Below are 14,458 nucleotides of genomic sequence, written 5' to 3'. Positions count from 1 at the left end.
CCTCTAAACGTGGCGCTGTGGCTGAGACTCCCATGCCAATCCTCTCAAGAAACTCCTTCAAGAAGCTTCCTCAGTGGGATTTTGAGGATGTTTATAACCAGGATGCTCCACACAGACAGACAGTAAGCAAGTTATGTGAAGATAGGACAAAAAATAAAAATGTTTTAATTTTGTGGGAGTGGATAAACCGGGATGAAACTTGCACAGCCGTGCATTCTTCAGTTGTGTGTCTTTGGTGTGACTTGGATCGGTGGTGTGTTTGCTTTTCCCTTTAAATATTCCACACACTATCAACAATGGTGAATGAAGCACCTGATTCTCCCTGCTGTTTCTTCAGCTGTGTGGGGCCTTGATCAAATCAATGGTTTCAGCCAGATGAACAAGGTGGAAATTACATTCTCATAATTGTTTTTTCCCTATTTATTTCCCTGTTGATTGTTATTATGATTGAATATTTTATCCTTCATTCTCAGACATGTGCCCAGTCTCTACGACACTCTAAAGATGAGAGCTTGAAGAAGGCTTTCCTTCCCAACATACGTTTGTTTCTGCACAACGACAGCATCAACATGAGCGAGTGGAACAGACTATCACATTTTAACAACCCTTTTGGTTTTATGGAGTACCAGTACAACGGTAGGTGTTTGTGTGCGTCTGTGTTAGACAAGTGTGCTGACACTGTATTTCATAATTGTGTGGTGCTGGGTAATGGACCTTTATTGAATGGAATGGATATTTACATCTCTGCTAACTTCTGTACTCTACATTTCCGGTTCCTGGTGTTACAAAATAAGGGTCCTGCCTCTGGCAGTGGTACTAAACATTACAGTGGTACATCCAAATGTTTTTATGCGCATGTTAAATTTGTTTATATGCTTGGCAGAGGTAAACTATAGAGACAAAGCGTGTGATGGGTAATGAGGAGATTTTATTTCCATCTTGTTTTCCACATGGCTGTTGAGATGTGACTGCCGTTCTTTAATCTATACAATTCCATTGCGCCCTGTTCTTCTGCAATGGTTTAATGGCACGCGACTGGAGAATTAGCACCAACTGTTTAATTCAGTGAACCAACCCTTAATAGTTGCATAACAGTAGTGGATGTTAATTAGCATTGTCTTTGGCAATTTTCAGGAAAATTGGCCACACACAAAAAAAACACTTTTAGGCTTAGCTGATGTGAAAAATTTACTGAATTGAAGAGACAAAGTGTGTGGGGTGATGAGGAGAAGTAGTAAATGTTTCTCTTTTTCTTATTTTTTGAATGAAGGACTTTTACGTGTAAAATATTTGTTGATAAATCTCAGTAAAGACAAGGGCAGTTGCAGATGTCATATTGCATAGTGTTTGTTTACACTTCAAGTATAACATATTTGCAAACACTTGCTATGCAACCACTTAGCAAACCATTAGCAATATGCTAGAGCTTTGTTTGCAGAAACGTTCTGATTGCCAACAGTTTTCCAGCTTCTATGTGCATTTTGTGTTTTTTGGTTGTCAGATGTGATGTCAGTACTGAAGTTGATCCCAAAGCCAAAAGAGCCATTACTCCTTCCAAAGCCAGGAAGTGGCGGGTGTGTGAGATGTGCTGTGGTGGCCACTGGTGGGATCCTCAATGGCTCTAAAATGGGGAAAGAGATCGACGCTCACGACTACGTTTTCCGGTAAGAAAGAGGAATAAACAGTCATTGTTTGTTAGACCTCACATGGCGGGCTATGAGGTTTCAAAACAATTCAGCAGGTAATTCATGGAAAACATTTTAAAGATCATATATTCCTGTGTCATTGCTGAGGTGATTGCTATCAGGAGCACAGGTCATTCTCTTTATTTGCTGAGGCAATATTTAGATATGGTGGGGATCCCATGAGGCCGCGATTTGTGCACACATCAATTATAATACCCTGTATTTAAGACCTGTCAGTCCGTTACAATGCTTAATCTTCAAAAGTTAGCTTTGTAACTTTTATTTAAACCACTGGAGAACAAATGTGTATTTTAAAATATTTGCTTGAGATTAGGCTGGGCTAAAACCAACTCTCAAACCGCCAAGAGCAGTCATGTTAAGGATGTTGATGTAAGCGTTGAGTTTTTTGAGTTTGTTCAGCTCCAGGATATTTATGAAGGCATTATTGGAGCAAAATAAATGAGCACTTGTGACAGTGGAATTTGTAGATGCAGAAAATAGTCACATGTGTATCAGTTAATTTGATGTCACAGAGAAAAATGCTTTAGGAGTTACAAACTTAGACACAACACAACAGTTACACCTTCTGAAAAATGCACCTGTAGAGCCAGGTGCAGACACTGTTCAGAGATCAGAGAACCCATTTGGCCAATCAAAGGAGCTCCGTTGGGGCACCTATCCGCATCTACTGTTTTTTCAAGCCAGGTTAGATGAAACCATGACCACTTCCACTTGACAAAGGCCACGATGGTATATGACAGCTACAGTAGCTTGGAAAATAGCAACACGGACACTGAATTTGATGAATGTACCGTTTATCTGTTACGATGGGTGTGGGTTGAGCAGGTTGGAGGACCTAAACGCAGGACGCAAGGCAGAGGAGGTACAGTTTAAAAGTGATTTATTTTACAAACAAAAGGCGAGCACACTTGCAGACTGAGTGGCTGAGTCCAGAAAAATCCAAATGAGTAACAAAAATCCTAAACAGGTAATCCAACAGAACGAGACTGGGAAACTGAAGCCAGATAAAGGAGTAACATGAACAATCACCAGACAAGGGCTGAACAGAAACACCACACATATATACCAGGGATAATGACAAAGGCGAGAGCAACACAGGTGAAAGACATGAGGCTAACGAGACACAGGGAGACAGCAGGGAAAACAGACACCAATAAACTACAACTAACAGGGAAAACAGACAGAACTAAGATTAAACAGAACACAGCACAAACATGGACAAAATAATACAGAAGTACACAGACCAGGAATGACACTAAACATGAGCTAAATGAGAGAAACAGAGCCAAACAGAAGGACACATGAAACAATGGCAAAACTCAGAAACCCACAGGGAAAAAATACAACTCATAACATTATCAGAATGTTGAATAATGGGAAATGGTTTGAGTTTCAGTAAAGCATGGAGGCTATGTTATATATAGCTATGATTGTGTGTTTTTCTTGCGGTTGGTTGGTAAAACATACAGCCAGCGTTGGTGCTTATACAGCAGGTTGTCGCTTTTTTCTTTTCTTTGCCATGCAGAGCTGCCAAAGCTGTCTTAGCTATGTCAATCATTTTAAGTGGAATTGCTCTACTGACATAGGGTGACCAGATGTCCCCATTTACCAGGGACAGTCCCCGGTTTTTGTGGACTGTCCCTGTCTGGAGCTGTCCCCGGAAATGTCCCCTTTTTTAACTGTGAGTTAATCATAGACTGTATAAGGTGTTAACAGATCTGAAATCAGATTTTATGTGGCCAGAAAGACTGGACAGCAGAGCATACAGGTGTCATGCCAAAAAGTGATGCTGTATGACCCAGTCTCTTTACGTCTACAGCTGCTTTTGTCTCGATCAAACAGACATAATGTGCAAATAAACATCACTTTACTGTATGTCCGTGGTAATAGCAAAGGTATGTCTTTGTGATACTTTAACGTTTCTTTTAACGGAATAATCACAATTGAGGCCAAATAGGGAAAAGTGTTTGCAGTTTATAGCGTAACCAGGCATGACATTTACGTGATCATAGGCAATAATAGAAGCTTGTTGTTGCCGATGCCGATTTATTGTGACTTGATGCAGTATAATATTTAAATGTTCAAAGAAACTGAGTTACAAACTAGTAAGCTGAGGAGGAGTGACCCTGAGCAGCAGCAGTGTGTTTACCAGGGAAACTACAACTCACGGTGAGCTGTTTGAGCACTATCGCTGGCTGTCTTTTTTACAAATCAACCACAACAAAAACACAGACCAGAGCTCCACATACTGCTCCATGCTTTTCCCCAACGTTTCCCCAAACTCAACACTTCCCCAAACTCAATACTTCGATTTGAGTGTGTAATATTTCTGAGGATCTATCCACAGAAATACAATATAATATCCATAACTATGTTTTCAGTGGTGTGGAAAGACCTTACATAATAAACCATTATGTTTTCATTACCTTAGAATGAGCCTTTTACATCTACATAATCGCGGGCACCCCCTTTGATGGATGTCGCCACATTGCATCATCATGTTCCTACAGTAGCTGAAAATGGACGGGGCTACAGAGCGCATTTCATCACTAAGTTGTTCTTGTTCTACTTCTGGTAGAATTCAGGCAGTGCAGACACTCATCACTATGTTGAACACGTACTTTAGAAGAAGAAAAAGTAGTAAGAATATACTGCAGGGGTCTGCAAATAAGTTTTGCATCGGAGCAATATTTTCAACCATTAGATGGTGGCTGAGAATATAAGCCATAATATTGACTTTCATCAATGTGTTATTTAGGAAGGCGCAGGACTCACAACTCAAGGGTTGAGGGTTTGATCACACCTTGAGATAACTTTTTTTTTCTCTCTTCAACAAATGGATTTTGCAGCAAAGGTTTGTCAGATCACGGTATGTGCTGCACTACTTTTGTTTCAGCGTTTGATCCTCATCCATCAGCCTACGGACGCTTTTGCATCCCCAGTATCTCCAGTCAGAGGACATTTAAGGGAATCACGTTTTCTGACGGCTCTTTCAGAGGTGTGTCAAGCAGGCTACAGACTCTTTTAATCTCGTTCAGAATTTTTCAAAGTAAAAGCTCAGCTCAACTCCAGTGCATTGCAGTAAACAAGCTTCTTCACTTTTATTTTGTAGGCAAAACCACCAATGAGGAAGAGATTATGCGAGTAACTGTTGCTGCCATGAGATTAATTTCAGCACCATTATCAAAGCATTTATTTATTTAGCACCATAATCTGGCAGTGGGCCTGATATTATTGATGGCGGTTAGTTTTGACGATGGTCCATAATCACAGACAGAATTAATGTGTTTTCCTTGTCAATGTTTGTATAAACTTTATTTAATATGTGGTTTATAATGGGCTGTGGTGCAGAAACAGTGACAGTGTTTCACACTCTTAGCTTACATTTTCCATGTTGTCTGTCACTAGCCAAGTCACAATAACTGAACTGGTTTTACTGAATATTAAGTAAATATCATTTCTTAAATAAATATACCTAAAGAAACCTAATTTCTTGACTGGCCACTCTCTGCTGTCTCAGAAGAGACACCTGTTGTGCTGTGTCAGCCACCGTAGCTGTCCTACGCTCTTTGAAAGGGTAAGGGGACAGTGGTAGACTGGACAGATGATTGCAATTCACAACCCATAATCTTACACACTGAACCTTTAAAAGTAAAATGTTGCTATTTTTCAGAATCACAAGAATCAGAATCAGAAGAATCAGAATTTTGAAGTAACTGAAGCTGTCTTAAGCTGCTTGCACACCGCCCAGACAAACGCAGAACGACTCCAACCAACACACTGATCAGTGTTTGATCAGTGTGCGCTGTCAGTCGGTGTTCGTCGGTGTCAGTCGGATGGAGTCTTTAGAGTTTGACATGTCCAGCCGGTTCAGGTGGAGTCGTAGAACTTGCACCGTTTTCCAACAAACTACAACATTCTGAGAGTGTTCCTTGACAACTAAGCCTACTCGCATGCGGAACATCAGCGCGCACGACTTTCTTCGATGTATATGTAGGTTAGCAAGGTGTTTATTACTCGCCCCTTGGACCTCGGAAACAGACCCGTCTGTGAACAGCCTCTCCTCTTCGTGCAGTCCGAATCAGAACATGCACTGAAGGAAGCAAGAGGTGTCGTGCTTAGAAGTAATTATCCGCCGAAAACTGATTGCACGCAGCATGTTAAAGCTCTAACGGCAGTATCTATACATCTACAGCTGCTTTTATCAAAGAGTCATAACATTCAAATACGCACTTTATGTCCATGGTAGCAAAGGTAGGTCTTTGTGAAATGTTAATGTTTCTTGTAACGGAACAATCACAGTTGCACTTGCCCAAAAGACAGAATATACCTTAATCAGTGCTTATTACTAGTTGCAATACATTTAAATGGCCAATACAGCTCATATAGCCAGTGCAGTTTTGAACTTGCCAAAAAACTGATTCCACTTCACTACTTGTGACTAAAAGGTTCTCAAAATGAATTGATTTCAGTTATAAGCGTTATATTTGAGTTATGGCTGATTGTAGCTCATCCAGTCCTTTCAACCTGTAAAAATGCCTTTAGGGCCAATACAACCAGTAACAAGCAGCCTCGACCCTGTGACTTAAATAAGAAAAAATAGTCAGTTCCTGTCTGGTTTGTGTGAACTTGACAGTTTGCTGCCAACTTTACAGTGTTGGTGTTAGTTGGGCACAGTCTGAGCAGTGTGCAAGCAACTTTAACTAACTACTATGAGGAAATAAAAAGATTCTATTGTGTTATGCCAGTCATCTGGCCAAAAAGTCACACCTTAATTATAGCCATGGTTAATGTTATTACTAAATCCTGTGGTTTTCCCATTATGAAATGTCTGCATGGCACTGTATGTAGCCAAGATGATACATGTTTGTGATGTTTGTGTATGACATTGGCACTAAATGCATCTTCTTCACAACTTATGAGTCATGAAACAACGCACCGTTTAGCTTAACAAGACTGTCGGTGCTGAAGTCCATGTTTGACAGTTTGATACACAACGAGGCTTCACTTGCCGCTATTTTGTTCATTTCCACTCTAGCTGCATTTTACGTTACTTAACGTGTAGGCCTACTGAGGCGCGTGAGGGGGGGCTGTGATTGGATGATGACAGGTGTCATGACCATTGTCACGTGTCAGCATTGCTGCTGTTGCTGTTGCATCAGTCAGTGGTTAGATCAGCATATAGCCTAGTCAAAAAACAGGACAAGAGAGGTCACGTATGGGACAAATCAATTGGGCTGCACTTTAACTAACTACTATGAGGAAGTAAAAATAGTCTATTGTGTTATGCCAGTTAGTCATCTGGCCGAAAATTCACACCTTAATTATAGCCATTGTTAATGTTATTACTAAATCCTGTGGTTTTTCCACTATGACATGTCGAAATGTCTGTGGTGACACTGTATGTAGCCAAGATGATACATGTTTGTGATGTTTCTGTTTGGCATTGTACGAATGAAATTCTTAATTCACAGGCTCACTCCAACAATGCTCAAATAACATGTATTTTTTTAAATCACAAAAGTAAAAAGAGAGAATCTAACATATATGATAGAGCAGCAGTTAAAATATAAAATCTAATAAATATATAGTATATAACAACTCTTAAAATCCTGTGTAGTTACCTTAATGTTGTTTGTGCAAACATGTTCAGAAAACCTGTCTTACATTTCACCTGTGATCTATCTTAAAAATCCCATGTGCTTATATCATGTAAATGTATTATGGGGGGAATGTCTGAAAAACCACATACATTTAACATGTGTGCCATGTTAAAGGTACTGTATTTAACATGTGGTAAATTCACATGTGCCTTTTCCTGAAGTCTAAAAATACTGGATTCAGCCTACTACCCACCTCATCTAGGTTTTTAATTGTAGTACAACTCCCCCAACACTGCTAAAACCCCCACATTCCCAGAAATGTTAGCAGCTAGTAGCTAGCAGCTCTGTGAGGCTGTACTTAGGCACAGAGGGGCTTTGATGTAAATACTAACGCTAGCATAGCAACAAGCGCACTATAACCGTAACCTTTTAGCATGCTAACATTTGCTAATTAACACAAAGTACAGCTGAGGCTGACTGTATTTGGCCATAAACATTTACATTTTTACCTCATGGTAGTGTTGCCTTTGTCACTATGAAATAAGGAACAAAAAGTGACCAGCTGCAGCAGTGTGGGTATGGTTTTGTGTGAATATATAGTGTATTTTTTTAAGCAATTTGTCATAATGATAGCTAATCTCTTTAATAAATATTTGGTAGGTTTATCACATTTAAGAGTAGGCCCACATTTAAGAGTAGGCTTAAGACTTTCCTCTTTGATAAAGCTTATAGTTAGGGCTGGCTCAGGGGAGTCCTGAACCATCCCTTAGTTATGCTGCTATAGGCCTAGACTGCCGGAGGATTTCCCATGATGCACTGAGCTCCTCTATACTCTACTTTCTCTCCCTCTCTATGCAACCTCATCCCATTATTGCATGTTACTAACTCGACTTCTCCCCTTTCCGGTAGTCTTGTGCTTTCTCATCCCTCTCCTCTCACCTCCCATCACTTACTGCAGGTTTTTTCTGGCTCTGGAGCTGTGGAGTCTGGATCTGTGGCTGCGGGTCACCTGCTGCCCCCGTGTTCCTGCTTGACACCCTCTGCTACAACAACTACTGTTACTAGTCCTATTGTTATTATTGTTATTATAATCATTAACATTACGATTATTATCATTAACACTACTATAAATATCTGTACCATTTTTCATTTAGTCTATAGCAACATCACCTTTACTTTCTGTACCTCTGTGTGTATATTATGTAGGTTACAAAATGTTATCCCCTTCATCTAGCCTACATATGACTAACTAAAAAGAACGTAGCTTGTGATGTGTTTTATTTCCAGTTCATGCTTTTTCGGGCAGTTCATCAGAACTTGATGAATAGCCTGCCATTTGCAGTTTCATCACTATCTTCATAAAAGTCAAGTAACGTGCACCGTCTTTGGTCCTAAAACATTCATTGTGATCATGTCAGCTTTCGTTCTTTTCGTGCCAAATGCATCTTCTTCACAACTTATGAGTCATGAAACAACGCACCGTTTAGCTTAACAAGACTGTCGGTGCTGAAGTCCATGTTTGACAGTTTGATACACAACGAGGCATCACTTGCCGCTATTTTGTTCATTTCCACTCTAGCTGCATTTTACGTTACTTAACGTGTAGGCCTACTGAGGCGCGTGAGGGGGGGCTGTGATTGGATGATGACAGGTGTCGGTGACCATTGCCAAGTGTTGTGATCAGCATTGCTGCTGTTGCTGTTGTATCAGTCAGTGGTTAAATCAGCGTATAGCCTAGTCAAAAAACAGGACAAGAGAGGTCACGTATGGGACAAATCAATTGTGCCTAATATAAGGGACATCCCGGCTAATACGGGACGGTTGGCAACGCTACCTCATGGTGATGCAGGAGGAAAATCAGGGGTTGTAAACTTTATCCTCTTGGCAGCATGCAGGTCTGTCCTAAATGTGAAGGGAATCTATCCAACAGTTATATAAATATATATTTAAGTCTGGACCAAAGTGGTGGACTAACAGACGGACCTTGCCATCTATATAGCCACTGACATGGCTAAAAATATCAAGGATGACGGTAGCTAACATAAGGACAAAAAAATATATATCAAAAGCATAGCAAAGTATACATAATGTATACATGTGTAATATACTGTATGTTAAGCATTGCATTTCCTATAATCTGACCTATCCATGAAATATATATACGTATGTGCTCATATAATGTCAGTCAATCCTTGTATATGTAGTAAATAATATACCAGTCAGTATAGACAGGTATGTGTGGTATTTGTTCAGCTGATTTTTGCTATTTGCCTTTTTATCATCTGTTTAGCATGTAAGTAAAGAGACAGCTGCTGTCAACCGCAGTCAGAGTCCTTGTGTGTTTCATTATACACTAAACTTGATACAGATACTTTGTATACTTTACAGATAATAAATGAAGGCCACTCTCACATTTCGATCTGTTTGTGTGGCAGGATGAACGGTGCAGCCATTAAAGGTTTTGAGGAAGACGTAGGAAACAGAACATCAGTGTACGTTCACACAGCCCACTCCATCACTGCGTCGCTGATATTTTTCGAGAACTATGGATACACATCTGCCCCTCATGATGAGGTACTCAAACTCGATTGACATGAGTGTAATATTAAAACCCCACACTTACACACTCACCTGTCATCTTCTTTCTTTTGGCAGGGTATAAAATATGTGCTGATTCCTGAGGGGATGAGGGATTTCAACTGGCTAGAGGGGCTTTTCAAAAGAGAAAGGATCTCTACTGGCCCGTATACCAATGAACGGTAAATAACAATTCTATATACTATTAGTGGAGGGTAGCATGCACACACATACACACAGTATATCCAGTGCTGGAACATAGTGGATGGGGCCTGGAAACGTGTCACCAGGTCTAATATCTGATGCAGGAGAACATTTATTTATAAAATCACATAACTTGTGACTTACTAAACTAATGGAATAAGGCAAGCAGGTATCATGTCATGTTAACCACTCATAAGATACACTGTATGCTGCTTTGTTGCTCAACAACTCATACACTGAACTTGAAACAAGTGAAAAACTACAACCCAATGTCTTGTAAATTCGGCCCTAAAGTTATTCATCAAGTGTTTATGATTTCCAGGACAGCTTTGTACCATCTTCCCTGCAAATTCTTCACTTTCTTAAGAGTAGGGTCACCATTATGTTCCTTAGTGTCCTTTGTCAATTTCTCATGATATGTTACCACTTGTGTTGTATGGAGTCTTGAATGTGCTACTGCAATTAAATTAAATTAGGAAATATTTAATTTTACACGTAAATATGGATGTAAATTAAATAAAAAATAAAAAAATGACTGCGCTATGTAACATTGAATTCATGACATTTATCACTACAATGGCGTAATGGTTTACGGCACGACTCTTCATCAAGCAAGCTGTAACAAGAAGAAAAAAATACATTTTGTACAATGTAAGGTCTTTGGAAGAAGCTAGCTTGGATTTGGATATCACATCGGAGGAAGCGAGGAAGAGAAAAAATTGCTTAAGATCAAAAACTAGCAAGTCCACAATTTCCCTTCTGAGATACATTACCTACCCTAGTGCACTGACAAAGGCAACATCCGCCCATACTGTTAGCAGCTGCCAACAATAACAGCAGATTATCATGAGTCACCCAGAAAACAATGTAGTTTGAAAGGCATTCCTCATCCAATTGCCTCAAGCTCCAGCAAAGAGTATTAACATCATGTACAGACAAAACTAATAAAGCCCACTTAGCATGTTCTTGTTTCATTAACCCTATTGACATTTATATTTTAACCCTCCAGGCCATGGACCTACTATGGCGGGCAGTACAATGAGAGCCGCTTCTATGTTCTGCACCAGGATTTCCTCAGATATGTGCGGAACAGGTCAGCCTCCTTTTATAATCCTACTTTCTTACTTTGTGTGGTTTATAACAATAATGATAACCCTTTTGCTTCACAAAACAGGATTAAAAGCTGAAAATGAACAATAACAAAGTACAAATGTTTGATAACATTACAAAAAGTAATAATAAAACCAACAGATAAAAATGAAACAAATAACAAAACATTTCTCAAGTCAAATAAACCTGCTTTAACTTTATGGTCACTTTGGAGTCTGTAGTTTACCTTGTCTTATAGGTCAGACAGATTTTTGTATGTATGTCTATGTTCATTTGGTGTTGTTCATTGCCCACAGGTTCTTAAAGTCTGATTATCTGAATGATTCAGACTGGGCGATAGTCAGACCAACCAATGGGGCATTCACTCTCTTTCTGGCTCTGCACACCTGTGACACTGTAAGTTAATATTAGCCATCTAAAGGTATCCATGCCTCTATAAACATGAAGTATACAGTTATAGATTTTAACTCTAAATTGGTATAGTTTATGAAATCTTAAAAGAACAGTTAGACATTTGCTGAGAGTTAGATGAGAAAATAGACACATCTCGTGTCTGTCCATTAATTATACAGCTGGAGCCAGCAGGCGTTTAGCTTAGCTTAGTATAAAGACTGGAAACAAGGAAACAGCCTCCTACCAGCATCTCCAAAGCTCACCAATTAATGTCTTGTTTGTATTTGTATTTGTCTGTATTAAAACTGAAGTGTAAAAACGACAATTTGTGTTTTATTGGGTTAAATACGTTTTTACGTTTCAGTTTTTCAGATATAACATGTTAATTAGTGAGCTTTAGTTGTACTGGTTCAAGCAAATGTTGTTACCAGGCTAGCTGTTTCCCCATGTTTCTGGTCGTTATGCTAAGCTAAGCTAACCGTCTGCTGACTGCAGTTTCCAATTTTTGGGGCAGTTGTCAAAGAAATATTGTGAGCCAGGTTCAGTTGTGATGAAGACGTTTCGGAGACTGATGAAGACTTAATATAGCGTGGTTTATTGAGCCCAGCCGAGGAGAAACAGTGCCAGCATACAACATGTGGACACGTCAAATACCAACACCAAATCTGAAGGATAACATCTCTTGCTCCCTTTTATGTTTCTCTTTCATCTTTAGTTTCTCTGGTCATCTTTAGCTGGCCTTAATCTAGAACAACTAATCTATCTGAGTTTAGACTCCAGTGCTGCATCATATTGGAATCTATTACTACCCATGAGTTGTACTCTAATCTGTGGAGCCAGTGAGTTCTTGTAAACATTCTTGTAAGACTCAACCTTGCCAGATTCCCAGAGAACACTGATGTCTGCTAGCCTGACCCTTGAGCTACTGTCTCTACCTTACCAGTCTAACTGTTGTCTCCCTAACAAGGACAGTCAGCTAATGACTCTAAGCTAGGACTGTCTTACCTTTCCCTGTTACATCAATTAAGCCCCCTAAGAAATATAACAGACATGATATTGGCATTAATCTTGTCATCTAACTCTCAGCAAGAAATTGAAAAAGTGTATTTCTCATAATGTTGAACTTTTCTTTTAACAAATCTTTTCTTGGTGTGAGTTCTTCTGTTCTCTGTTTTTGTCATTCAGGTGAACGCATATGGATTCATGACTGAGGACTACAAGGAATATTCCAACTACTATGTTGAGAAGAATGTTAAAACTGATGTCATTTTCTACGCCAACCACGACTACATCCTGGAGATGAAATTGTGGAAACAATTGCATGACATTAAAGTAATGAGGCTATATCAAAGAACAGACTCAGAAACTGGGACAGAAAAGCTGAAGCAACACTGACACACTTTGTTCACCCTTCTTCAAAAAGCCTTGCCTGACAATGTGTGACCGACTGCAACACTGTTTAGATTAGCTGTGATAAATAGGGGCATTGATCTGGTTAACCAGGTTTGTTTTTCAGTTCTGGTCAAACAGGAAATGGAAAACAACATACAATGGTTAACAAATTCATCACACCACTGATGAAAAATGTAATATTATAACCTTCATGAAGGTAGGAATTATAGAAGGCTAATGTATTGGTGTATTGGTTGGTATTAGTTAATTGTAATTGCAAAAATTCATATAAAGGTACTGTTGTTTTTTAGCATTGTTTTCCCATGTCATCCCATTACATCTCAGTGGTGGAAGAACTTGTATTTTATCTGAGTATTTTGATATCATGACACACTTCCTATTTCCACTTCTTATTTGACAGCTACACATTTTTGCACACCAAACATGTAAATGTTCAAGTAATTGTTAACTATTTTGATAAACATGTAGTGATTTTTCATGCAATAATGCCAAACATTTCATGGTTCCAGTGTCTCAGATGTGAGGACTTGCTGCTTTCCCTTTTAATTATTTTTAATACTAAGTAAAGAAAGTAAACTTCTGTACTTTGACTTAAGTAAAATTTAAAAAACAGGACTTTTACTTGCAGTGGAACAACTTAATTTTTAAATAGAGGATCTGAATTATTTTTCAACCACTGGAAGCTACAGCGACAAAAATATCGTGCATGAAGGAAGTTGCTGCTAGAAACGTCAAAAAGTTATAGTGACTCAGCTGTTTTGTCGTTGCTGAAATCTGTTTTTTAAATGTGCCTTTTGTCATGTACTGGAATGCTATCATACTAGTCATGTACTGGTGACATAGTCATGGGCAGCGCATGTTTGTGTGACGATGACTGTCGGATGAAGAGCATTGTGGTCAAAACTTCAGTCAGATTATACAGGAGTGGTTTGAGGTTTGTTTTGGCACCACACTACATGTCACCATCATAATAAGGAGTTATATCAGTCTCACTATCATCACACAGACGGATTCACAAATGTATTTCTTGATTCCACAAAACAATACACACAAAAATATTTATCATTGTATATAAATATAAAACAAATCCACAAATAAACAATTACTATTTCTGAAGAATATGTATTGTTTTAAATAAATGTAATGGAAATCCATAAATATGTATTTAAAAATGTTTGCGTTCATTTTCATTTAAAAACATATTTCGATGTAACATTTAAATTGAACGAACTGCTTGTCATTTGCTCAGGGGCGATTCCAGGATCAAATGTTTACGGGGGCTTAGCCCGTAATAAGAGTTAGGACTAATTGTGACGTAAATGCAGTCAATGTGGGCAGACTTGGCATAATAAGCATAAGGTCTTGACTACCTGTCTACTTTCTCACCTGGTTCTCTCTGTGTGCGTACCCATTTATGCTCTCTCCATCTTTGTGCTGTAAACCAAAAGGCAA

General features: G+C 39.0%; 1 protein-coding gene across 1 annotated transcript; it reads left to right on the top strand.

The window, feature by feature from the left end:
• Window positions 1-428: 428 nt before the first annotated feature.
• LOC119915997 (alpha-N-acetylgalactosaminide alpha-2,6-sialyltransferase 1-like) lies at window positions 429-13,590 on the top strand. Its single transcript, XM_038735821.1, has 7 exons — window positions 429-636; window positions 1,502-1,664; window positions 9,745-9,883; window positions 9,965-10,068; window positions 11,100-11,183; window positions 11,497-11,596; window positions 12,779-13,590. The coding sequence occupies exons 1-7, from the start codon at window positions 444-446 to the stop codon at window positions 12,986-12,988; spliced, it is 993 nt and encodes a 330-aa protein (XP_038591749.1). The 5' UTR covers window positions 429-443; the 3' UTR covers window positions 12,989-13,590.
• The last annotated feature ends 868 nt before the right edge of the window (window positions 13,591-14,458 follow it).

Source organism: Micropterus salmoides, unplaced genomic scaffold, assembly GCF_014851395.1.
Source record: "Micropterus salmoides isolate LMB-PRFRI ecotype aquatic unplaced genomic scaffold, ASM1485139v1 Ms_hic_scaffold_21, whole genome shotgun sequence".
Classification (NCBI taxonomy): Eukaryota; Metazoa; Chordata; class Actinopteri; order Centrarchiformes; family Centrarchidae; genus Micropterus; species Micropterus salmoides.
This window is presented reverse-complemented; position numbering and strand designations above follow the sequence as displayed.

What these genes read in the sequence shown, in the direction of transcription:
- LOC119915997 (XM_038735821.1), top strand. Translation starts at nt 444, where the DNA reads ATGATTGAATATTTTATCCTTCATTCTCAGACATGTGCCCAGTCTCTA. An exon ending in GCTCACGACTACGTTTTCCG is followed by an intron (nt 1,665 to 9,744) that starts GTAAGAAAGAGG and finishes TTTGTGTGGCAG; the next exon opens with GATGAACGGTGCAGCCATTA. An exon ending in CTCAGATATGTGCGGAACAG is followed by an intron (nt 11,184 to 11,496) that starts GTCAGCCTCCTT and finishes CATTGCCCACAG; the next exon opens with GTTCTTAAAGTCTGATTATC.